Source organism: Salvelinus alpinus, chromosome 18 (genome assembly GCF_045679555.1).
Source record: "Salvelinus alpinus chromosome 18, SLU_Salpinus.1, whole genome shotgun sequence".
NCBI lineage: Eukaryota > Metazoa > Chordata > Actinopteri > Salmoniformes > Salmonidae > Salvelinus > Salvelinus alpinus.
In genome coordinates, this window is record NC_092103.1 from 35,152,135 (window position 1) to 35,178,935 (window position 26,801).

General features: G+C 44.5%; 2 protein-coding genes across 9 annotated transcripts in view; one reads left to right on the forward strand and one right to left on the reverse strand.

Annotated features, from left to right (window-relative positions):
• Positions 1–5,992, reverse strand: part of pargl (poly (ADP-ribose) glycohydrolase, like) — a 28,642-nt gene extending 22,650 nt beyond the window's left edge. The window contains exons 1-2 of the mRNA XM_071351727.1: positions 5,961–5,992; positions 2,641–2,744 (exon numbers count right to left, since the gene is read on the reverse strand). The gene's annotated coding sequence lies outside the window, so the exon portion shown is untranslated. The remainder of the gene's footprint in view (positions 1–2,640; positions 2,745–5,960) is intronic.
• A 25-nt stretch (positions 5,993–6,017) lies between these two features.
• Positions 6,018–26,801, forward strand: part of zmiz2 (zinc finger, MIZ-type containing 2) — a 40,619-nt gene continuing 19,835 nt past the window's right edge. For 2 of the 8 annotated variants that reach the window (XM_071351718.1, XM_071351722.1), the window contains exons 1-11: positions 6,020–6,549; positions 14,238–14,326; positions 17,673–17,787; positions 18,200–18,390; positions 22,442–22,613; positions 22,966–23,217; positions 23,305–23,490; positions 24,341–24,418; positions 24,925–25,144; positions 25,386–25,527; positions 25,679–25,775. In XM_071351718.1, the coding sequence (XP_071207819.1) occupies positions 14,277–14,326; positions 17,673–17,787; positions 18,200–18,390; positions 22,442–22,613; positions 22,966–23,217; positions 23,305–23,490; positions 24,341–24,418; positions 24,925–25,144; positions 25,386–25,527; positions 25,679–25,775 (1,503 nt within the window). In that variant the 5' untranslated portion in view covers positions 6,020–6,549; positions 14,238–14,276. Of the gene's footprint in view, positions 6,550–10,137; positions 10,186–14,237; positions 14,327–17,672; positions 17,788–18,199; positions 18,391–22,441; positions 22,614–22,965; positions 23,218–23,304; positions 23,491–24,340; positions 24,419–24,924; positions 25,145–25,385; positions 25,528–25,678; positions 25,776–26,801 lie in introns of all 8 variants that reach the window. The other 6 variants (XM_071351721.1, XM_071351724.1, XM_071351719.1 and 3 more) reach the window with 5 other exon arrangements.

A 26,801-nucleotide genomic window follows, 5' to 3' on the forward strand; every position in this document is an offset into this window, starting at 1 on the left:
CCTCATACTCCACTAATTCCCTAATCTGATCTGGAAACACAGAATAAGAGGCAGAAATAGGATGGACTATTAAAACACACCATCGGTCTGTTATCAATATGTTTCTGGACAGATGGAGGGGTTGGAGCTGTTGTGTGTGTGTGCGTGCATGACACGCCTGTGGACCTGTATGTGTACATGCCTGTGTGTGTCAGTGGAGGCTGCTGAGGGGAGGACAGCTCATAATAATGTCTGGAATGAAGTCAATGGAGTGGTATCAACCACATGGAAACCACATCTTTGATTTGTTTGATACCATTCCATTGATTCCATTCCAGCCATTTTTATGAGCAGTCCTCCCCTCAGCAGCCTCCACTGTTGTGTGTGTACCTGAATGTGTGTGTGTGTGTGTGTAGTCGGGGCACACAGACACAGGTATGTAGGGCTGTGAGGATTATGGAATTTTGGGTAACAGTTAATTGTCATGCAAATAGCCTTGGTTACTGTCAAAATTGTTTAAAAATGTTTTGAGTTAGTAATGCATCATAATGCATTTTTTTAAATTAGCAATGACATACCTAATGAATACAGCACAGCTTTGGGAACACCCCTGTCTCAAAAATGAATGGTTTTGAGGCGTCACTACAGACACGGGTTCGATCCCGGCCTGTGTCACAACCGGCCGTGACCGGGAGTACCATAGGACGGTGTACAATTGGCCCGGCGTCATCCGAGTTAGAGGATTGGCTGGGGGGGCTTTACTTGGCTCATTGCGCTCTAGTGTCTCCTTGTGGCGGGCCGGGCGACTGCAGGCTGACTTACGATAGTCAGTTAAACGGTGTTTCCTCCGACACATTGGTGCAGCTGGCTTCCAGGTTAAGAGGGCGGTTGTTAAGAAGCGCGGTTTGGCGGGTCATGTTTCGGAGGACGCATGACTCGACCTTCGCTTCTCCCGAGCCCGTTTGGGAGTTGCAGCAATGAGACAAGATTGTAATGGGATCGCATTTGGATATCACGAAATTGGGAGAAAAATGAGGTAAAAGACCATTTGGAACTTTTGGAAATTAAGCTTCTCCTCCCGTCCGTGCTGTTCTACTCGTCAAATGACCAAATTTACCCATTTCATGTAAAAATGTAAAACTGCTATAGGGTAAAACTATATCTACTTGAATACAAAGTTGTATCCCACCTACTCCTAAAATGAATATTAAGATGATTATCTTTTTTTGTTGTTCACGGTTTTTGTCCATAATTGTCGGTTACACGACGATATGATAATTGTGCCAGTCCCAGTCAGTAGGCCTGTCTACAGCAGTGTGTGTGAGTGTGAGGGGTAGAGAGGCAGATGGCAACTGTATCAGTTTGCCTTAGGCATGTGGTCTGCAGATATGAGAGGGAAAACCAGGGACTACACATTGCTAGAGATTGTGTGAGCAGTATGTGTCTGTGTCATTACATGGATGAGTTGAGTGTGTGTGTGTGTGTGTGTGTGTGTGTGTGTGTGTGTGTGTGTGTGTGTGTGTGTGTGTGTGTAGGACTACTGTATTTGGCTGAGCAAGGGTGGAGACCCTTGTTCACTCTTCCTGCCTGTGTGTGTGTGTTATTGTGGGTCAGCCATTTCTGTGGAATGTTCCGCCCCTGGCCAGAGAGAAGTCACCACAATGGAATGCACTGAGAAAACAGAAAAACAAAACACTGACTAAGAAAAGCCAGAAAATGAAGAAAGGCTACCTTGCATGTGTGGGTAAGCACACACACCTGTGTCTGTGTGTGTGTGTCTAGCGTCTCTAAAATAATGTAAAAGAGTGTAAGAGACAGAAGGTCAGCACAGGAGAGAGAGAAATAGAAAGAGAGAGAGAAAGAAAGGGAAAAGCTTCCATTCCCTTTGTCTCCATCATCAGCTGCAGCAATAGCAGTGCAGAGACAGACATAATCACATGCAGACACTTCACACACTCTCTCTCCTCTCTCTCTCCCCCTCCCTCTTTCTTTTACTCTCTTTCTCTCCTTTTTGTCTCTCTCTTTCTCCTCTCTCTCTCTCTTCTCTCTCCTCCCTCTCTTATTTCTCTCCCTCCCTCTCTTCTCTGCTCAGAGATTAGCTGGAGGTCATATTGCTGCAATAGTGATCCTCCTGTCTCAACCACACACACACACACACACACACACACACACACACACACACACACACACACACACACACACACACACACACACACACACACACACACACACACACACACACACACACACACACACACACACACACACACACACACACACACACAGAAATATCAGATCAATACTGAAGCACCATTTGACCCTGTGCCCTGTAAGCGTGTGTACGTGCTTGAGTGTGTGTGCGTTCACTCTGTGTGCTAGTATGTGGTGGGAGTCAGGAAGAGTCAGTTGTTAAATGACTGCAGTGAATTGGAATGGTGGGGAGTTGGTGAGTGTGGAGTGTGTGTGTGTGTGTGTTAGCGCTGCGGCAGGTCGTGGGGGGAGGGGGCATAGGACGTGGGTGGAGAGGAAGGGAGGAATTGAGGGAGGAGGAGGAGGGTGAAGGGGAGGTGGTGGGGGGGGGGGGGGGGGGGAGTAGGAGGGAGAGGAGGAGGGGACACTGGGTAGAGGAGAGAAAGATGAAGAAAAGGAGAGGATCTCTACCTGTTTCCAGGGCAACGGAAAACTGCAGGTCGGAGTGTTTTCTCCACGCTACGCTGCCCTCTAGCAGAATACTGCAGACACCTCTGCACACAAACTGCAGACACCTATAAACATACACACACACACACAACACAGACTTACCTCAGTGCATACTGAGCAGTGTGTCCTTGCTTCTGAATCTCTGCTAGTGATGGGCTATGAACAGCTCTGTACCTAACACTGAATAACTGTGTTTTACATCAGGTCAGGACTTAATGTATAAGGTGAGTGTGTGTGTGTGTATGTGTGTGTATGTGTGTGTGTGTGTGTGTCTGCCCCCCCACACTCACACACATGTACACACAAACCAGCTGTAGTTTATGACCACTTCATGTATATTAATCATCTATAAGGTGTCTATAAACAGAGTAGTAACTGTGTATTCAGTCTTGTGTGACTGTCTGATCAGACACTATGGTCTGCCAACGGTGGCTTTGTCGTCCCACACAAACACACACACACACACGTTCCCTTGTGTATTGCTCTGACCTGACATCAGGAGAGGGCAGCTCTGTTCAGCTGTACTCAACAACACTCTTCATCTATTGTTCTCCTCACCACCCTCTCCCTCCAGCTCTGCCTCTCCACCCACCTCCCTGTCGTTCCCCTCTGCAGCCCCCTCTCTCCCCCTCGATTTACCCCTCCTATCCCCTCTTTTCATCCCATCTCCCTCTCCACCCCCCTCTGTCCTTTGATTTCTCCCTCCCATCCCCTCTCTTCACTCCCCTCTTTCCCTGTCAACCTCCTTTCTCCCTCCCTACCCCCTCTCTCCCACTGCACCCCCTCTTTCCCTCTACACCCCCTATCTTCCACCCTACAACCTCTCTCCCCCTCCACCTCCACCCCTCTCTTCCCCCTCTCCCGTCTGGCTAATTCCCATGATACAGTATGTGATTGCCCTAGGGTGGAACATACCAACCGCACTAGATCAAGGGAAGGCACAGAAAGGAAGGAAAGCCTTTTAGTTTCCATCTTGACACACACTTTAGAACCTGTCTTCTCTACTACAGCAGTGTTCCTTAAACCAATCCTCAGGAACTCCCAGTTGTTGTACATGTAACAGTATAACTTTAGTACTGTCCCCTCGCCCCCACACGGGCGCGAACCAGGGACCCTCTGCACACATCAACAACAGTCACCCACGAAGCGTCGTTAATTTCACATCCGTTACATACATACCTGTTACATTTCACCACTAGCACGACTTATTCAGCTAATTAAGGGCTTGCTGATTAGCTCACTCACGCTAGTAAAACCAAATGCATGCTTTTCAACCGTTCGCTGCCCGCACCCGCCCGCCCGACTAGCATCACTACTCTGGAGGGTTCTGACTTAGAATATGTGGACAACTATAAATACCAAGGTGTCTGGCTAGACTGTAAACTCTCCTTCCAGACTCACATTAAACATCTCCAATCCAAAATTAAATCTAGAATCGGCTTCCTATTTCGCAACAAAGTTTCCTTCACTCACGCCACCAAACATACCCTCGTAAAACTGACTATCCTACCGATCCTCAACTTCGGCGATGTCATTTACAAAATAGCTTCCAATACTCTACTCAGCAAACTGGATGCAGTCTATCACAGTGCCATCCGTTTTGTCACCAAAGCCCCTTATACCACCCACCACTGCGACCTGTATGCTCTAGTCGGCTGGCCCTCGCTACATATTCGTCGCCAGACCCACTGGCTCCAGGTCATCTATAAGTCTATGCTAGGTAAAGCTCTGCCTTATCTCAGCTCACTGGTCACGATAACAACACCCACCCGTAGCGCGCGCTCCAGCAGGTATATCTCACTGGTTGTCCCCAAAGCCAACACCCCCTTTGGCCGCCTTTCCTTCCAGTTCTCTGCTGCCAATGACTGGAACGTATTGCAAAAATCGCTGAAGCTGGAGACTTATATTTCCCTCACTAACTTTAAACATCAGCTATCTGAGCAGCTAACCGATCGCTGCAACTGTACATAGCCAATCTGTAAATAGCCCACCCAATCTACCTACCTCATCCCCATATTGTTTTTATTTACTTTTTTGCACACCAGTATTTCTACTTGCACATCATCATCTGCTAATCTATCACTCCAGTGTTAATTTGCTAAACTGTAATTACTTTGCTACTATGGTCTATTTTTTGCCTTACCTCCTCATGCCATTTGCACACACTGTATATAGACTTGATTTTTTTCCTATTGTGTTATTGACTGTACGCTTGTTTATTCCATGTGTAACTCTGTGTTGTTGTTTGTGTCGCAATGCTTTGCTTTATCTTGGCCAGGTCGCAGTTGTAAATGAGAACTTGTTCTCAACTAGCTTACCTGGTTAAATAAAGATTAAATATATATATTTTTAAAAAATCAAATTGAATCAGGTGTGCTAGTTATGGAATTCAACAGTTATGGGTTGGGGTCCCAGAGGAAAGGTTTGAAAAGCACTGATCTACACAAGAGACCCCCTACCAGTGCTATATCACACACACACACACTGGTGTAACCCAACCCATCTCCCCCTTCTCAGTCTGCAGGGGTACGATCTGTTACCCTCAGCCTGGGTCACGTTTAGTAGGTATAAAATGTTTTGAAACACAGAGTAAAACTGAATGTGTCCAATAACAGCACATATTTTGGTTTTCGGGTTTCAAGACATTGTGCTAGTGACATACTAAACACAACTCCGGTTAAATGTTTTTAAGGTTGAGTATTAGCTTCTAGACACCTCAGATACTTCCCTTAGCCCCTATACCCCTACAGTGCATGTAAGGGGCATTCCCAGATACCTGAGAACAGGCAGAGCAATGGGAACACCTGAGAGGGATAAAATTGACAGACATTAGTGCTCTCACTCTCTAAACCAGGTCCATCTCGCTCACCCTCTCTCTCACCCCTCCCCCCTCTTGCTGCTGTAGAAAGGGACAGGTGTGTGACTTTGTCCTTCCATTACCCCTCTCTTCCTCTAATTAATTGACACACCAATCTATCAAACAGCAAATTACTATCCTGCCACTGATGCTTTGTGTCAAGGAGAACTGCTGATTTTAACGATGACAACAAATTAAGGCCATAGTTTAATTTGCTTCCAATAAAAATGTAATGCATAGAATAGACATGCATCACTTACCCTGTGGAAATCTATATTTGTAGGCCTATATTCTATAGATGTCTACCTGCAACTCTAAATAATTTCCTCTGAATAAACAGGCTACCATTAGATTATTCTGAAACAGGCCTAATATACAATATACAAAAGTAATCGTCAATGGGAATCTGATTAACGATCGTTACCGAACCGACGTCACCGTGGAGGCAGGGGTGACATCTCTCTCGATGACTCCTTCTGTAATGATCAGCTACTCTGGTCTAGGGGCGAGGAGAAAGTCAGTCGCTAGCCTTGTGTAGGGTGTGTGAGGGACATGAAAAATGCCTTTCTCCCGTCGGAGACAACAGCCCGGTGATCTCATGAATATATTCTAGCTGGCGGGCCATTGTGCAATAGTCAGGGAGGTATGCAATCCAGTTTCATAGGCAAAAACGGCTGCTTGGAGCAAGGACCAACTACTACACAGCGATTCTTCTCACTTTTGTGCATGCTTACATTCCGAGTAGTGACGACGCCGGCCAAGCAGTGATACGGATCTTTTGAGGCCAATTCGACGAGGCTGCCAGCTAGTTTTAAAGGGGAAACGATTCGCCACATGCAGACATGGGTGCGAACGTTACAACTTGAAGACAGACAAGACACACTGTTGCGGATAAGGAAAAATAGCTAACATAGCCTAATTTTGTCACCGACCGATATTTCTTGGAACTATCTACCAGCTGAATAATACAGAATCAAATAGAGAATTCCAACCACGGGTAGTTGGAGTCAAAGGTAAGCCCCAGCAGAAAACCAGATGGCTAGGCTAGCGTTGTCGAATAGCCTACTGTAGCCACTAACGTTAAGCTATTTGCAAATATATCCCAGCCTAAATATGCATTCACTAGCCTGTGCTGTATAACGTTTGGACAGCGTCTGCATCTCGGTTTGTCTGACAAGCGCTCCAGAACACGTTGTTTAATTGCTGCAAACAATTGTTTGGTCATGCCTTGTTGGCTACCGTTCTGTATGTAGCCTACAGGGCAATGGCTAATTTAGCTACAAAGTAGCTAGCATAATTACGTGGTTGAGTCCCCTTCTCGAATGGGGAAACATGGACATAACTGACAGTAAAATAGTCGGGTTGTAAACAAACGGTGTCGTAACACCTCTGGGCAGTTTCTGATATTACAAGGTTAGATGAAACAAAATGTCTCCCATTGTTATTTCAAGTGCGAGCAGCATGCGTAGCATGGTGGCTACGATGTAGCACTGACTACCTTGGAATTCTCTGACATCTATCTGTAAACGATGCACGATTTCAGTGGAAACGTGTCCGTGCATTGCTTACATTGTATCCGCGCAAAGCATAACGTTTCAACAACAGTATGGTTGATGTTTTGTGTGTGAGAGAGGATTGGGTTGAATGTGTGTTTTATTAGGCTACAACAAATGTATACTGACAGATTATCTTGCGATATATCGATCGCCTCACGATGAGATCTGAGCTGGTGCTAAATAGATTAGCGCCAAAAAGCTACATCTCTTGTAGGCAATTTAGCTCCTTAAACACCATCGTCTTTGTGAGTTTCCATCAGACTAGACGCTGTGTTGCGTATTGCTAAAACACAAACTTAACCTAGCTCAAGGCAGTCAAAGAATATTATCACCCCTGTGTATCACCTCAGCCACCACATACCTGTGTATTCATGAGGACTTTCTATATGTAAATGGTTAGTTTGCACACTTATATCCAGACCTACATGTACAACGATACACAAATAACACATCTGAAGGACCGGTCAGCAACATCCCAAGGAACAGTGCTGGTCCAGAGACTGGGGGTTGAGGGACACTGCTCCAGGTATTTAGGGGTCCAGCTGCAGCCAGGTGAGGCAGCTGGGTGTCAGAGGTTAAAGGTGAGGCTAGGTGACAACACATGGCATGGGTGACTTATCGGCCAGCCCCTGGTTGCTAGATGGAGTCAAACCCAGAGGTAGGTGAGATTGGGAGTAGGCCTATTCCACATACACACGTTCTACACAGGCCTGTGAGGAATATCAGATCTTTACAATGCCTGGAGAAGTTTTGAACTCAGGAACCACATCAATATGATATAATGATATTGCAGTCTGTGTAGGCCTGTTTTATTAATTAATTAATTTAACCTTTTAATTAACTATGCAAGTTCTTATTTACAATGACGGCCTACCAAACCCTCCCCTAACCCAAACGACGCTGGGCCAATTGTGCGCCGCCATATGGGACTCCCGATCACGGCCGGTTGTGATCCAGCCTGGGATCAGACCAGTGCCTTAGACCTCTGCGCCACTCAGGAGCTGAATTTATGTATCTGAAATGCACCCACTGTATGTGTCGCTCTCACTTACAGACGGGCGGGCAGACAGACAGCATGGATGACCTGAGGGTTCTGCTGGTTCTCAACAGAACAGCTGCTGTCACCTGAAATTCGGTCTCATTGCTGTTAGAGACACACACACACCAGTAGCAGTGTGTGGGTAAAATCACCCAGGAAGCCAAGCCGGTAAAAAAAGCCATATTACAACCTATGTTGGGGGGTGTTTTGCTGCACCAGGAAAACCCACAGTTGAGCTCAGCTCAATGCCGATTGGCTAATTATTATAATATTTTTATCTAGGGAGGCCAAATGCTTGCTGGCATCAATCAATCAAATACTACAGCGGTCACATGTTATACTCTTTTGGTCCAGACAGCATCAGATACATGGGGTACACATACTGAGACCGAGGGGTGCTGTTTCCCTCGCTCTGATGGTTTCTACAGTGAGAGTCAGCTACTTCCAAATTCACCATTTTTAGGGGGAAACACAGAGATGATAGAGAAATTATTTTATAATTGTAATTTATTTATTGGTCAAATATTTGGGGAAGCCTGACCTCCCTTGGCATCCATGAATACACACCACTGCGCACACATGTCACCGACCTGTAGCATCCCTGTTCCCTTTCCGTCTTTGCCGTGCCTTTGTTATTTTGAGAGATTTATCAAAAGTCATGTACTTATCAAAAGTCAGTTTGTGGCACATTTGACTTCACATTTGATTTGGATCATATATGATCAATATTATGAAAATATTGTTTATTCTGTCAACTAAGGCAGTCTTTATAACAATTTTAAATTCAATGCTTGACAGTTGTGAATTGTCCCTGCAATCAGAGCAAATCGAAAGCATTTGGCTTGCATCTCAGACTAACCCATAAAATCTACTGAAAATGGATACACTGTAGTTACTTTAGTGCATAGACAACATTCTAGCGTAGAACTAGTTCATTGTAATTATGATTCAAGTAATCAAGGCCTGCCTGAACCCAAATCAAAATCAATTTTGTCTTGAAACAACCAAACTGAAAATAATTCTAGACTCAAACTGATGTTTTTGGTCCCTCCCCATTGTTTAAGTGAAAGACTGACAAGTTATGACATTTCTGTGTGTCTTCGGCTATTTTCACAATTACCTATCAGACCTAAATGTCAATCCACACACAATTATGGATTAAGTCCATGTGACAATGTCTGTGTCTAGAATGATGATAATGTTTACAACGGTACCTCTGGTGATTGACAGTATGTTAGATGGCACTGGACTCACTTCCCTCTTCACTTGTTTCTCCTCACCCCTCCTCCAGACATCCCTCAGTGAGTGGGTCAGCAGCATACAACCCTGCATACCACTGCTGGCTTGTCTCTGAAGCTAAGCAGGTTAGGTCCTGGTCAGTCCCTAGATGGGAGACAAGATGCTGCAAGAAGTGGTGTTGGAGGGCCAGTAGGAGGCACTCTTTCATCTGGTCTAGAATAAAATATCACAATGCCCCAGGGCAGTAATAGGGAACGTTGCCCTGTGCCGTCTTTCAGATGGGATGTTAAATGGGTGTCCTGACTCTCTGTGGCCACTAAAGAGCCTATGGCACTTATCGTAAGTGTAGGGTTGTTAACCCCGCTGTCTTGGCTAAATTCCATATCTGGCCCTCATACCTTCATGGTCACCTAATCATCCCCAGCTTCCAATTGGCTCATTCGTCTCCCCTGTAACTATTCCCCAGGTTGTTGCTGTAAATGAGTTCTCAGTCAACTTACCTGGTCAAATAAGGGTTAAAAGTGAAAGGGTGAAAGCTACCTAATCCTGGACTGCTGGTCTGGTAGGTGACAGTCATTGGAGTCCATTCATCTGGCTGTGAGTCTTCTACATGCAGGCAGACAGACAGACAAACAGTCACAGGGATTGAGGACACACAACCTTCTCCAAGGGCTTTTGTTCCAGCCCCACGGAAATACAACTGATTCTACTAATTAAATGAGACATCACTATACTGAGAAATGGAGCCTTTGTTCGTGTTTTTTCAGGGCCCCCATACTATACAATGAGGATGAGGAAGTGATTTGCTGTTTGGGGTAAGTTTCTCAAAAACAAGTGAAATCACAAAAAAAGGTGTCGATCCTTCCTTAACATGCCATTTACATAAAAAATTAAAGATTTGGGTGTAAAAAGGGAAACTTTTCCTTTAAGGTCTTGATGATCAGTTGATTATTTAAATAATGTGTTAGTGCTGGGCCGGAACAATAGCCTGCACACTCTGTAGCCCTCCAGGACTAGGGTTGAAGACCAGCCAGGGCTTGTTCTTACAAAGCGTCTGAGTAAGAGTGCTAATCTAGGATCAGTTTTGCCTATTAGATCATAATTATAAGGAGAGAATGGGTGGATCCTAGATCAGCACTCTACTCTGTGAATGTGGGCCCAGACCACTACTATGGGTGGTTTGGTGTCTTGGGTGGTATATAAGTGTGTGTTTGTACTGTTATTACACAACATCAATTAGCAAGTCATGAGCCAGAGCCAAGTTTCCATGTACATTCAGCAGAGCAGTAGGGGAATCCATCAGTGCGTTTCTCAGCCCTGGGTCCTATTCATTTGGTACAAAACAGAAGGAAACTGGGAAGTACTATCTGAACTTGTCCAATAAGAAGCCAGTGTCCTAATTAATACAACCCTGCTGGTGACAAGCAGTAAACACTGTGACCTTTGAATGGAGTGGGAGATAGATGGGGAGATGCTGAGTGAGAGAGAACAGTGGTTTACTGTAGTAGAGGTGTTAACAGGGGCTCTGCAGAACAAACTGGAGCTTCACTTCAGATGTTTGAAATCTTTATGTTGAGATCCACTATAAAGCACTATTATATAAAAACATTTTTTTAAAAACATTCATTAACAGACGCTCTTATCCAGAGCGACTTACAGTATGAGTGCATACATTTCCATACTTTTTCTTACTGGTCCCCCGTGGGAATAGAACCCGCAACCCTGGAGTTGCAGCACCATGCTCTACCAACTGAACCAAATGGAACTATCTCGTCTGAAGTCAGACTGGGGGCAGAGGACAGGGGTCATAGTTCAGCCTAGGATAATGCCTGATTCTCACCAATGGAGCCAACCCAAACCCTACTGTGCTGGCTCGGATAGTTCCCTTCTTTAACATCATATTTTTCCTTCATAGCTTGTTCTCCATCTTCTTTTTAAATAGGGAGCCAATTTGTTTTCAGCACTTTTATTTTCATGACTGATCAAAACTTGTGTTCTCATGGCTCTCTCTTGTCCCTCTGCAGGAGACATGTGTTTAGCAATATATTTAGAACATTGCAAAATACATTGTATCGGCACCTAAGTATTGTGATAATATCGTATCGTGAGGTCCCTGGTAATTCCCAGCCCTAGTAGATGAGCAACCAGGCCAGCCCAGTACAGCTCAGCATGGTTTCGTTTGGCCCTATAGGAGTGTTAACCAGGAATAGGTGATGCTACATTAACAGAAGTATGAAGTGGGTAGAGGTTAGCTGCATTGCCTAACAGTGAGTGGTAAGGGAAATCTGTCTGTTTGTCAGGAGGTATCAGGTGGGTCAAGGTCACTGAAATTAACCCCTCATAGCCGGGTTCCTCTAGGTTTCTTCCTAGGTTTTGGCCTTTCTAGGGAGTTTTTCCTAGCCACCGTGCTTCTACACCTGCATTGCTTGCTGTTTGGGGTTTTAGGCAGGGTTTCTGTACAGCACTTCGAGATATTAGCTGATGTACGAAGGGCTATATAAAATAAACTTGATTTGATTCTCGTAATTGTGGAAAACATTCCCCTTGCATACCCTTAGGTACAGATCTAGGACCTGCGTAACACCCCCAAGTCTATTAGGTGGGAGGAGACAATACTGACCTTAGATCAGTGTCTAGGGGTAATGACATCCTACCCTCATACCAGGATGTGATGAGATGTTTCCAGTGTGTGTTTCCACCTTAAGCTTCTGAATAGTTCCTTCTCCGCATCTCACTGATAATCTCGATATGATTTGAACTTGGTGTATTAAAAGAACAGTTCACCCAAATTACAAAAATGTTTTATTGGATTCGTTACCCTGTAAACTCATTTGAGTGAACTATCCCTTTAATCTACCCTCCAACATGTAGATGTATTTCAGTTCACTGAACACTTCACCTGTGTCTCAGACCTGTAGACCTGTGTCTCAGACCTGTGTCTCAGACCTGTAGACCTGTGTCTCAGACCTGTAGACCTGTGTCTCAGACCTGTGTCTCAGACCATGTATTGTAAAGGTCCATCTATATTGGAGGGACGCGGAACGAATGAGTACCATTGCTTATATGTGAATTAGTGGTGCGCAGTCTGACCGCACGTCAGTTGTTTTTTGCCTGATGCCTCCATCACCCAACCTGCTGTCACACTACGTTTTCCACGGAGAACCATGAATCGCAGTAGTATAAATTGCTTTTCGGCCCATGTGTGGGAAAAACTCCTAGGCTGTGTTTACACAGTCACCCCAATTCTAATGTATTGGCATATCTGATACCGATCTGATCTTTTCCCCATTGTGTAACCAGCAAAAACCACATGGAAACTGATCTTTTGACTTCTGATTTATACCACATCCGTGTGGTTCTCAATCCTGATACAATTCTGATGGTTCATATGTGACCTCAGTCTGGACACTATAATCTTTTTTTTTTTGCTCTGAAGTGTTTTGTAGTTTTTTTTGTTGTTTTTTTGCACATGACCTGTTGTTGCATGACAACCACCCAAAAATGTAAAGGAACAGTGATAGGAAATTAAAATAGCATCTGTGTGCTATTTCAAAGGTCATGCACAAATCTTAGTAATGCACATATCTGATATGGGCCACATATAAAACTGAGTGTAGACAGTCAGAAAAATTATAATCTGAATTTGGTTCTTAGCCTGCATTTACACAGCCATCCTAAGTCATGTGTATTTAGATTCAGCTTTATATGAGCTGTATCTGGAGGTCTCTGAGTGTTTAATGAAATAAGATGCCTCATCTAAATACTCCCTGCGAGTGACAGTGTGACTGCTCCTAGTGGCTGTACTCACAATGAGTGACAGATAGATAGGATATGATAGATATGCAAACCTGTGTGTCAGACCGTGTGAGTCAGAGATGTGGGTGGGACTCCCTCTCTAACACACTTAACTGTTGTTCGACTCCATGAACACACATGTTGGCTATGTAGGAGGAAAAACGAGGTGGTGGCTGGACAGTCGGATGGTGTTTTTGTCTGGGAGAGATGGGAGGAGGATGGGGCGAGGAAATGGGAGGAGAGTGAGGGAAGGAGAACACCCACACTCGCGCACACAAGGTTGAAGGGAACTAATATCCATAGAGAAGGTTTCTGTCTGGTAACTGTCACTCTATATATCCCCTCCCCCACACACACCCCCCTCTTCAATCTGCAGGGTGTCTGACCCAATTCTGTGAGGAGACGAAGAAGAAAGAGATGGCTCTAATGTTGGCAACAAATTAGCCTGTCAGTTAGCGGAGCTTACCCTGGAATGAAGAGTAATTTACAGAGAAAGAGAGGGATGGAGAGCGAGGCAGAAAGGGAGGGTGAAGAAGAGAGACGGGGATGGAGGGAGGGGAACGGTGATGGAGGGAAAGTTATATTGAAGGCGTGTGATCCTAAAACTGAGAAATGGCAGTGCAAGAGAAGCCCCCTCTCGCTCTCTCTCAGCCGTTAACGAGCTGTGTGTGTAGGCAGCCTCTTCATGGCTGTTCTCTTCAATTCCTGCTGCTGCCCCTCCCCCTCCCTTCTATGAGAAGCGTTACGCCAGGCAGTGATAGGCTACCGCTCTGAGACACACACACACGGATACGCACACATAGAGACTGAGGCTAAAAGGGAGAGGAGGGTAATTTGTGTGGGCTATGATGGTGAAATCACTGCTTCAGTTCAATGCTATGAGACTAATTTCTCTCTCAATTCAGTTCAATTCAATTGAATTGACATGATATTGGTGATGACAAGGCAACGATAATACATGGAATAATAAATGATCACAAAATAATTAGGCCTATACAGAATACGAATGAAACACAAATGACACCCCATTCAATACTCTCTCTCTCTCTCTCTCTCTCTCTCTCTCTCTCAGGCTGCCTGTCAGGGTCTTGTTGACCCCCCCGTTCCTCCGATGAACCCCCTCAACTCCATGAAACCCGGTCTGCCTCCCACTCCGCACAGGTACACACACACACACACACACACAGAGTGACTCATAGAGGGAGTGCTGAGCTGATTGTCAGTTGGCTTCTGGTTGGCTTTGACCTCTCACCTATCTTGCTATTGGCTGAACTCTGGGATCTGACTGCCGATTTGCTGCTGCTGGCCCGAGCGCTGGTTTCCTGTTTAAGAGTTCACTTCCTGTGGTTTCAAGAGAGGAAGTGGAGCGTAACCTTATCCGCACACACACACCAGGGTTGGGCTCAGTTCAATTGAGAGTGTCTCATAAATTCAAATTCAATTCTTGAATTTTAATTAGTAAACAGGATACATAATTGCAATTTGAATTAAAGGAAATATAATTGAATTCAATGACATTTAATTACATTAAAATTCCTGTTCTATTCTATATTAAGTGTGGTCTTTACAAATATACATTACAAGTCAAAAGTTTGGACACACCTACTCATTCAAGGCCTTTTCTTTATTTTTACTATTTTCTACATTGTATTTTAATAGTGAAGACCTCAAAACTATGAAATAACACATATGGAATCATGTGGTAACCAAAAAAGTGTTAAACAAATCAAAATATATTTTAGAATCTTCAAAGTAGCCACCCTTTGCCTTGATGACAGCTTTGCACACTCTTGGCATTTTCTCAACCAGCTTCACCTGGAATGCTTTCCAACAGTCTTGGAGGAGTTTCCACATATGCTGAGCACTTGCTGGCTGATTTTCCTTCACTCTGCGGTCCAACTCATCCCAAACCATCTCAATTGGGTTGAGGTTGGGTGATTGTGGAGGCCAGGTCATCTGATGCAGCACTCCATCACTCTCCTCCTTGGTCAAATAGCCCTTACACAGCCTGGTGGTGTGTTGGGTCATTGTACTGTTGAAAAACATGATAGTCCCACTAAGCGCAAACAAAATGGGATGGCATATCGCTGCAGAATGCTGTGGTAGCCATGCTGGTTAAGTGTGCCTTCAATTCTAAATAAATCACTGACAGTGTCACCAGCAAAGCACCCCCACACCATTGCACCTCCTCCATGCTTCACGGTGGGAACCACACATGCAGAGATCATCTGTTCATCTACTCTGTGTCTCACAAAGACATGTCGGTTGGAACCAAAAATTTCTGATTTGGACTCGACAGATTCCCACCAGTCTAATGTCCATTGCTCGTGTTTCTTGACCCAAGCAAGTCTCTTCTTATTGTTGTCCTTTAGTTGTGGTTTCTTTGCAGCAATTTGGCCATGAAGGCCTGATTCCCGCAGTCTCACATGAACAGTTGATGTTGAGATGTCTGTTAATTGAACTCCGTTAAGCATTTTATTTGGGCTGCAATTTCTGAGGCTGGTAACTCTAATGAACTTATCCTCTGCAGCAGAGGTAACTCTGGGTCTTCCATTCATGTGGTGGTCTTCATGAGAGCCAGTTTCATCATAGTGCTTGATGGTTTGATTGACCTTCATAGCTTAAAATAATGATGAACTGTCGTTTCTCTTTGCTTATTTGAGCTGTTCTTGCCATAATATGGACTTGGTCTTTTACCATATAGGGCTATCTTCCACCCCTACCTTGTCACAGAACTGATTGTCTCAAACACATTAAGAAGGAAAGAAATTCCACAAATTAACTTTTAACAAGGCACTCCTGTTAATTGGAATGCATTCCAGGTGACTACCTGATGAAGCTGGTTGAGAGAATGCCAAGAGTGTTCAAAGCTGTCAAGGCAAAGGGTGGCTACTTTGAAACATCTGAAATATAAATATATTTTAATTTGTTTAACACTTTTTTGGGTTACTACATGATTCCTTATGTGTTTTGATGTCTTATTATTATTCTACAATGTATAAATAAAGAAAAACCCTGTAATGAGTAGGTGTGTCCAACCTTTTGACTGGTACTGTACATAACATCAAACATGTTGTTATATACATATCATTTTGGGGGGAAACAATTGATTTGCAGAACAAACTCTTAAAAAGAACAATATATGTATGCAAATATTCTAAGTTATTCTATTTCATTAATCATTTAAATATGGGGAAAATACATTTCCCAGAATGCATTAGCTAAACCTTAAAGTTGACCCTGAAGCCTTCAAAAAGAAGCCAAACAAATTAAATGGTTGGTGGAAATTTAATTGGCTATTCTATGCACTAAGGTTGAAAGAGTACATGAATACCGTTTCCAGAGAAAAGTGATATATTCTTTGGTATCTGGACGTGTTACATGTCACATTCAATTAAACTATTATGTTATTATTTATTTATAAATATATTTTACCCCCTTTTTTTCCCTCCCAATTTCAATTATGATCTTGTCTCTTCGCTGCAACTTCCCAACGGGCTCGGGAGAGGCAGCGGTCGAGTCATGCGTCCTCCAAAACATGACCCGTCAAACCGCTCTCCTTAACATCCGCCCTCTTAACCCGCAAGCCAGCTGCACAAATGTGTTGGAGGAAACGCCGTTCACTGACGATCTAAGTCAGCCTGCTGGCGCCCGGCCCTCCACAAGGAGTCGCTAGGGCGCGATGAGCCAAGTAAAGCCCTCCCAAACCCTAGCCTAACCCGGACGACGCTGGGCCAATTGTTTGACGCCTTATGGGACTCCCGGTCACGGCCGGATATGACACAGCCTGCGATGCAGTGCCTTAGTCCGCTGCACCACACGGGAGGCTGAAACTCTTATTCTCTCACTGAGTGGAATTTCTATGAAATGCGCTGTATTAAATTACACTTCCTGTCACTCAAATTCAAATTCTACATCCTGTGGGGTGTGGCCAATTTCAATTCATGAGTTGAATGGGAGTCAATTCCAAATTTATGAATTGAGCCCAACGCTGACACACACACACACACACACTCAGGAGCCTCCTCTCCCTCGGAAGGGCTGCTCATACTGGTTTCTAAGTAACTGCTTTGTTGTTGTTATGGAAACGTTGTTGAGTGCCTCTTGAGGATGTGATGTGGTACAAGTCATTCAACTCCTACAAATACTCCCACTTGTCTTTCTCTTCAACAAACTAACAATAACTGCTTCCTCTCCTCTCCTTCATCTGCACAGATCTGACAAATTAGGATAGATGAGAGAGCATTATGGTGGTGTACAGTTACCTACCAGGTATTGCTTTCACCTGTCCAGGGTCTATATGTAGCAAGCGTCTGAGAGTAGGAGTGCTGATCTAGGATCAATCCCCTTTCCATGTACTCTTGTTCATTTTGATCTGAAACACAAGACTCATCCTAAATCAGCAACCCTACTCTGAGATGTTTGATGCACATTACAGACCCAGGTCTGTAGGCCATGCCCCTACATGACTCCATACCATAATATCCCTGCTTCCTGTCTCCCTTAGTGACGGTAACTTCCTGTATGACTCTGCCTCCTGGCAACAAGGCACCAATCAGCAGCCAGGCGCCCTCTCTGTGGTAACCACTGTCTGGGGCGTGACCAATCCCTCGCACAGCCAGGTAACGGACCAGGCCAATTATGTCTCCTTCCTCACCCCCCTTCTCTCATCCATCCTGCTATCATTATCATCTTTTCCGTCCATCAGCCATCCCTCTTCCATCCCCCACTCCTACGTCCATGTATTTAACCTTGTTTGAAGGAGAGCAAATATCTTTGGCAGCATTCCAGGCCGCCTACATAGCAGTTGTTCACCAAATCTGACAAGGCCTGGATTAAGTGTTTTAACATGTTAGTAACCGCATCAGTGATATTCCAATCCTGCTACAATGTAGATGACACAGCTTTTGATTATTTGTTCATTTGTACAGTATAAGTGCTTTGCAGACTGTATGGAATGTCAATGTCTTTTTCTTATTTTCTACCGGTTTCCTGTTTCCACTACCTATCCACTTCCTGTGTTACCCCGTCTAGGTGTTTGGCGCGCCCATGGGTCCGGGCGGGAACTCTGGAGGTCACATGATGCAGGGCAGTGGTGGCGGTGGGGGGATGAGTCCCGGTGTGAACCACCAGTACCAGAGCTATGGTGATAAGGGCTACGGACAACCAGGTCTCTACGGACGCCCCAACACCGCCTATAACCAAGCACCACCATATGGACAGAGGTAAACACCTTTTGACCTGTTTTTATGGTATATGTTCACCGGGGTCATGTTCATTAGGCATCAAACGGAAGAAAACGGAGTGCAACTGCGAGGTACTACCTAGGGTGTATTCACTAGGCACGAAATGGAAGGAAAAAAATGACTGAAATAGGGAAGGACTACCTGGAACATTGCACCGAATACATCTGTTTAACCTACAGCTATTGTAAGCAGTAATCATGAGCCTATAAACCAGAGTTACACTGTTAGCACTTAGGTGGTGTGCAATAGTAGGAAGACCACTTAGTGCAGGGTGAGCTGCATAATCATCTCCAATGTAGATAACATGAGTAAGTCTACCTCTGATAAGCTTCCCAGTAAAGCATTAAAAACAATCAAGCAACACAGAAAAGTGCTAAAAATAGCCCATATTAACATATGAAGCCGAAGAAACAAGATCCAGTAAGTCAATAACTTGCTTCTAACAGATGACATTCATATTCTCTGAAACTCACTTAGATAATACCTTTGATGATACAGTGGTAGCAATACATGCTTTTAACATCTACCGAAAAGACAGAAATGCCAACAGAGGCGGTGTTGCTGTCTATATTCAGAAACACATTCCTGAAACACTTAGAAACAATCTAATGTTAAATACTGTTGAAGTAATGTGGCTACAGGTTCATCTGCCTCACCTAAAGCCCATTCTTGTGGGAAGCTGCTATAGACCACCAAGTGCTAACAGTCAGTATCTGAATAATATGTGTGAAATGCTTGATAATGTACGTGATATCAACAGAGAGGTATATTTTCTGGGTGATTTTTAAATATTGACTGGCTATCATCAAGCTTCAAGCTGTAACCAGTGCTTGCAACCTGGATCAGGTTGTTTGTCAACCTACCAGGATAGTTACAAACAGCATAGGAATTAAATCATCAACATGTATTGATCACATTTTTACTAACGCTGCAGATATTTGCTTTAAAGCAGTATCCAAATCCATAGGATGTAGTGATCACAATATAATAGCCATATCTAGGAAAACCAAATTTCCAAAGGCTGGGCTTAATATAGTGTATAAGAGGACATACAATAAGTTTTGTAGTGATTCATATGTTGATGATGTAAAGGATATTTGCTGGTCTGTGGTGTGTAATGAGGAGCAACCAGACGCTGCACTTGACGCATTTATGAAACTACTTATTCCAGTAACTAAAGAACACGCACCCATTAAGAAAATTACTGTAAAAACTGTTAAATCCCCTTGGCTTGATGAGGAATTGAATTGTATGGTTGAAAAGGATGAGGCAAAAGGTATGGCAATTAAGTCTGGCAGCTCAACTGATTGGCAAACATACTGCAAATTAAGAAATCATGTGACTAACCAAAATAAAAATAAACTACACTATGAAACAAAGATAAAGAATGATAGTAAAAAGCCAACTTGGCTCCTTCATTCATTGAATCAGATGGCTCATTCATCACAAAGCCCACTGATATTGCAAACTACTTTAATGACTTTTTCATTGGCAAGATAAGCAAACTGAGGGATGACATGCCAGCAACAAACGCTGATGCTACACATCCAAGTATATTGTACCAAATTATGAAAGACAAGAATTGTACTTTTGAATTCCGTATGGAAGACAAGCCACCAGGGTCTGACAATCAAGATGGAAAATTACTGAGGATAATAGCAGACGATATTGCCACTCCTATTTGCCACATCTTCAATTTAAGCCTACTAGAGAGCGTGTGCCCTCAGGCCTGGAGGGAAGCTAAAGTCATTCTGCTACCCCCCTTAGTAAACCCCCCCTTTACTGGCTCAAATAGCCGACCAATCAGCCTTTTACCAACCCTTAGTAAACTTATGGAAAAAATAGTGTTTGACCAGATACAATGCTATTTTACTGTAAACAAATTGACAACAGAATTTCAGCATGCTTATAGGGAAGGACACACAACAAGCACAGCACTTACACAAATGACTGATGATTGGCTGAGAGAAATTGATGATAAAATGATTGTTGGGGCTGTCTTGTTAGACTTCAGTGCAGCTTTTGACATTATCGATCATAGTCTGCTGCTGGAAAAACTTATGTGTTATGGCTTTACACCCCCCTGCTATAATGTGGAAAAATAGTTACTTGTCTAACAGAATACAGAGGGTGTTCTTTAATGGAAGCCTATCAAATATAATCTAGTTAGAATCAGGAATTCCCCAGGGTAGCTGTTTAGGCCCCTTGCTTTTTTCAATTTTTACTAATGACATGCCACTGACTTTGAGTAAAGCCAGAGTTTCTACATATGCGGATGACTCAACACTATTCACGTCAGCTACTACAGCGACTGAAATGACTGCAATACTCAACAAAGAGCTGCAGTTAGTTTCAGAGTGGGTGGCAAGGAATAAATTAGCCCTAAATATTTCTACAACTAAAAGCATTGTATTTGGAACAAAACACTCACTAAAATCTAAACCTCAACTAAATCTTGTAATAGATCATGTGGAAATTGAGCAAGTTGAGATGACCAAACTGCTTGGAGTAACACTAGATTGTAAACTGTCATGGTCAAAACATATTGATGCAGTAGTAGCTAAGATGGGGAGAAGTGTGTCTATAATAAAGCGATGCTCTGCCTTAACAACACTATCAGCAAGGCAGGTCCTACAGGCCCTAGTTTTGCATACCTTGACTACTGTTCAGTCGTGTGGTCAGATGCCACGAAAAAGGACTTAGGAAAATTGCATTTGGCTCAGAACAGGGCAGCACGGCTGGCCCTTGGATGTACACAGAGAGCTAATATTAATAATATGCATGCCAATCTCTCCTGGCTGAAAGTGGGGGAGAGATTGACTTCATCACTACTTGTATTTATGAGCGGTATTGACATGTTGAATGCACCGAGCTGTCTGTCTAAACTACTGACAAACAGCTCAGACACCCATGCATACCCCACAAGACATGCCACAAGAGGTCTCTTCACAGTCCCCAAGTCCAGAGCAGACTATGGGAGGCAAACAGTTCTACATAGAGCCATGACTACATGGAACTCTATTCTACATCAAGTAACTGACACCAGCAGTAAAACTTGATTAAAAAAAACACCTTATGGAACAGCGGGGACTGTGAAGCAACACAAACATTGGCACAGACACATGCATACACACATATACACACACACACATGGATTTATTACTGTAGATATGTGGTAGTGGTGGAGTAGGGGCCTGAGGGCACACACTGTGTTGTGAAATCTGTGAATGTAATGTTTTAAAATTGTATAAACTGCCATAATTTTGCTGGACCCCAGGAAGAGTAGCTACTGCTGCTTTTGCAGCAGCTTATGGGGATCCATAATAAATACAATAAGGTTTGTGCTAATGAATACAACCCTGAACTTTGTGTAAAGTGTGTAAAGTTTCATTAGCCGAATGAACAGAACCCAGGGCTCCAGTCAGTCAGACACATGGGGAGAATTTGAATTGCATTTGATTTGATTTCCTCTTCCTCTCAAAGCCCATTTGTTGAGAAGGACAGAGCAGAGGTCCCTACCCTCTGATCTTGTCATCCAATTGGTTTTGAGAAGGAATCAAGGAAATGCCATTGAGATTCTCCCATGGAGACTCCACTGGTGGAGGAAGATTTATTTCTGCTGTGTGAGTGAGTCATAGTGCTATGGGAAAATCCACGTCCTCTCCTCATCAAACCCATTGGATGAGAAAGACGGAGGTCCCTCCCCTCTGGCCTTGTCCTCCAATGGGTTTTGAGAAAGAGATGAGGAGAGAGGACGTGAGGAGTATGCAATTGAGATCTTCCCTATGTCACTGTGTGTGTGTGTCTCTGTCAAAGCAGCAGGCTGCGTCACTGCTGTCTATGGGGGGGTTCTTCATGGAGTCAGAACAACAGCTACGTGTGTCAGAGAGGGAGTCCCACCCACATCTCTGACCAAGCCACACGCACTCACACACACAATCAACACTCATTGTGCTTGGCCTCTATGGAGTGAGTTGCAAATAAAACTCCCTTTCTCTCCCGCCCCTCTCTCTGTGTGTGTGTGTCTTAGTTACTCTAATAATGGTGGTGGTGGAGGGGGAATGGGCCAACGCCCCCCCTCTGACTTCACCCAGGCTGCTGCCGCTGCTGTTGCCGCCGCTGCTGCCACGGCAACCGCCACTGCCACGGCAACAGTTGCCGCCATCCAGGAGAAGCAGAACCAGGAAATGAACTACGGCCAGGTAAGAGGCTCCACCTTACTGTGTGAGAACAGGAAACTGCTTACTAGGACAGCTTTCCTCTAAATAGTGGGCTATTTCTTAAACCATTTGTCAGGGGGACATTGTGCTTCTGTTTGGTTCATTGTTAGAGCTCATTACACACCCTGCAGGACAGAGCAGGAACTAGCTCTGCCACACCCACACACGCTCCAGACTCCAGAGACACGGGCTTGATTAGAGGGAGAACATAAGTATTTTTTAGCAGACTGTTTACACGTCTACAGAATCTGTCTCTGAGGAGAAACCACACTGTAAGTCTTATCTCTTCATCTGTCTGTTTCTCTCCTTTTTTTATTTCTTTCTCTCTCTCCAGATGGGCGGAGGACCCTCCTCCTACAGTACCCAGTTCCTGTCCCACCCGGGCCCCCAGCAGGGTGGGCCCCGCGGCCCCCCGGGGATGAGCCCCGGTGGGATGGTCCAGTCCCGGCCTGGACAGCACCCCTCAATGGGGGGCATGGGGTACCCCTCGCACCCCTCCCAGGGTCAGGGCCAGAGGATGTCCCAGCAGCACCCAGGCTACCCAGCAGGTCAACAACAGGGGCTCAAACGCCCCTACCAATCTGAGGTACACTTAGAATATACACAGTGCAAACACATGCAAGACACTAACACGTGTCAACATGAGCTTACAAACTCCCTGTCCCTCCCCCAGGGTTTCCCAGGGCAGCAACAGTATGGTTCAGGGGGCATGTCTCCGTACCATGGTGGCCAGCCCCTCCAGTACCCCCCCGGCCCCCAGCAGCGCCCGCCCCAGTCCCCATCCTACCACCCCAACCAGCGCATGCCCCCTATGGCACAGTACCAGCAAGGACCACCCAACCCGGCACAGTACTACAAGGTAAGCAGTGAGATCACACTCCTGTGTTTAGGTTAACTTGTGAAAGGGGCTAGCAGTAATGCAGCCGACCCAAGACCACACACGCCCTCCATTTAATAGGGGTTCGATATCCGCTTACACCTTATTTGACTTCCCTTTCATCTCTTACATTTTTGTTCACAAATAAAAGCTTTTAAAATATGAAAGTGGAATGGATTTCTGTTTCCCTTAATAAAAATATATGTATTTTTAAAGTTCAAGTTATCAATATGGGCTTTTCAAGTAAGTATTTTACATTTCATTTACATCTGTCATTTAGCAGACACTCTTATCCGGAGCGAATTACATGAGCAATTAGGGTTAAGTGCCTTGCTCAAGGGCACAGCAACATATTTTGTCACTTTCTCTGCTCAGGGTTTTCAGTTACTGGCCAAATGCTCTTAATCGCTACATGTTATTGACCGCTACCTCTTAGTGTCTGTGGTGATGCTGATCTTGTGCTGATGTTTTATTTAACCCTTATTTTACCAGGTAAGTTGATTGAGAACACATTCTCATTTACAGGAACGACCTAGGGAATAGTTACAGGGGAGAGGAAGGGGGATGAATGAGCCAACTGGAAGCTGGGGATGATTAGGTGGCCATGATGGTATGAGGGACAGATTAGTAATGTAGCCAAGACACCTAGGATAACACCCCTACTCTTACGATAAGTGCCATGGGATCTTTAGTGATGGCACCCTACACAGGGCAATGTCCCCAATCTCTGCACAGGGGGCATTGGGATATTTTTTAGAATAAAGTTAAGAGTTAAGAGTGCCTCCTACTGGCCCTCCAACACCACTGATTTATTGTGTGTGTGTTTAAACAGGAGCAGCAGTACAATGGGCAGCAGGGTAACATGCCACCAGGAGGCTACAACGCCTTCACACAGGCTGCTGTCAATGCGGTAAGCCACCTTGTGTGTAGCTTAGCGGTGTGGAGGAGATGGTCCTTTGCTTTGGAATGTTTGGGTCCTTTGCAAATGTAATTTATAATATAATTGTAATTTGTCGACCCAAATAAAGAACATGTTAGGCTGTGGCACACAGGGATTTTGTGTCAGCAATTACAGATTGAGCTAAATGGTTTTTCAATGCAAGTCATACGTTGACATATGATGGACAACAGAGATGATTGTCTGTAAAAAAAACAACTCACAATTGCTGTATGCAACTCATCTAAAAATAGTTGACTAGAGTTGACAATTAAATAATTAATATACAATTTAATCTGTGTTCATGCATGTCTTTATAGCCGTAGTGTTATACAGTAACTGATTCAGAGGGGTTGGGTTAAATGCGGAAGACAAATTTCAGTTGATTGCATTCAGTTGTACAACTGACAAGGTATCCACCTTTCACTTTATGTATTGTAGCCTTATGATGATATCTTATATTTAAAACTCTCCCTCAGCAGGGTGGCCGGGTGATTCCGGGGTACCCCAGTTCTCCTTTGGGGGGTAACCCAACCCCTCCCATGACTCCAGGCAGCATGCCCCCCTACCTGTCACCCGGTGGGCCTGGACCAGACACCAAGCCCCCCTTCCTCCCCCAAGGCCCTGACATCAAGCCCCCCTTCCTCCCCCAAGGCCCTGACATCAAGCCCAACATCAACTCCCTACAGCCCCCCACTGGTGAGATACTTACTGCAACACACACTCCTTTATCATGTCATTGGACTAATGGAAATCTATTGAGAGAGACCTGGGTCGTGTTCATTAGACACCAAACGGGGGAAAAAACTGACTGAAATGAGAACTGCCTGGACGTGTCCAGTAAAAAATGCACATTTTTGTTTTCCTTAATGAACATGACCCTGGGTCCAATTCATAGGTTAAATACCTGTGCACTCTCATGCCCCTCCCCCCTGTTTAGGTAACCCTAGCGACGACCTGCGGCTGACCTTCCCGGTGCGCGACGGCGTGGTGCTGGAGCCGTTCCGATTGGAGCACAACCTGGCAGTCAGCAACCACGCCTTCCAGCTGCGAGACTCCGTCTACAAAACCCTCATGATGAGGTCAGAGCCCAACGCCTCTCAGCCAATCACTCAGCCGTTACTGTGACGTGATCCAGTGTTTTTTTAATACCATAGAGTTTAGAGTTTTACCACATTATTAATTGATGACGCTGGTGTGTGTGCGTGAATCTGTTGACTGTGTGTCCTCTAGGCCTGACCTGGAGCTGCAGTTTAAGTGTTATCACCATGAGGACCGGCAGATGAACACTAACTGGCCCGCTTCCGTACAGGTACAATCACACTTACAGGTACAATCACACTTACAGGTACCCATTCAAATATATACACACACGCACAGAGAGAGAGATCAAAGCATAACAGATGTTTCCCAAGATGGCAGTGTTATAAGGTATTTTTAGTTTTTTTTTTTTTTTTCACATACAACTGGATCTATGTGCATGTACACACATCCAAATCAGAATGGGTTAGGCTGGGATTACGCTCCCCCAAGCGCTCTCACTTATGCTTGCGTAAAGTTACAAATTCTGGCATGCACCGAAATCTCAAAGTTGTTGTGGAGTCTCAGCAGAGTTCATCTAGTGCAGGGGTGGGCAGTTCCAGTCCTCAATGGCCTGATTGGTGTCACAGTTTTGCCTCAGCTAACACACCTGACTCCAATAATCACCTAATCATGATTCTCAGTTTAGAATGCAATTTGATTAATCAGTTGTTTGCTAGGGATGGAGAAAGTGTGACACCAATCAGGCCCTCGAGGACTGGAGTTGCCCACCCCTGATCTAGTGTTAATCCAGCCTTGGTTTCTGGGTTAACAAGTTGATGAAAGACAACCGTGAATTAGCTAGCCATTTGAGCCACTTCTTGGTTACACAGGGCAGCGTTCAGGAGGGTACAAGGTACTGAACATTGCAGATAGAAATACCATCAATGAAACTGATATGATTCCTTACTCAATATCTCTACTGTGGATGTCTGTTCTACACAACATATTTCTGTCCAAACGTTCCACAATGCTGCACCCTATACTGAAGGTGGCCCAAGGCCCATGTTCATAAATCGTCTCAGAGTAGGAGTGTTGCTCTAGGATCCGTTTGGCCTTTTAGCTCATAACGAATACGATCATATGATGATAACTCTGTGTTGTTGTCTGTTCACACTGCTATGCTTTATCTTGGCCAGGTCACAGTTGTAAATGGGAACTTGTTCTCAGCTAGCCTACCTGGTTAAATAAAGGTGAAATAAAAAATAAAAAAAATAAAATATGGACAGCGGTTACCTGATCCTAGATCAGCACTCCTACTCTGAGGCCAGTGTGA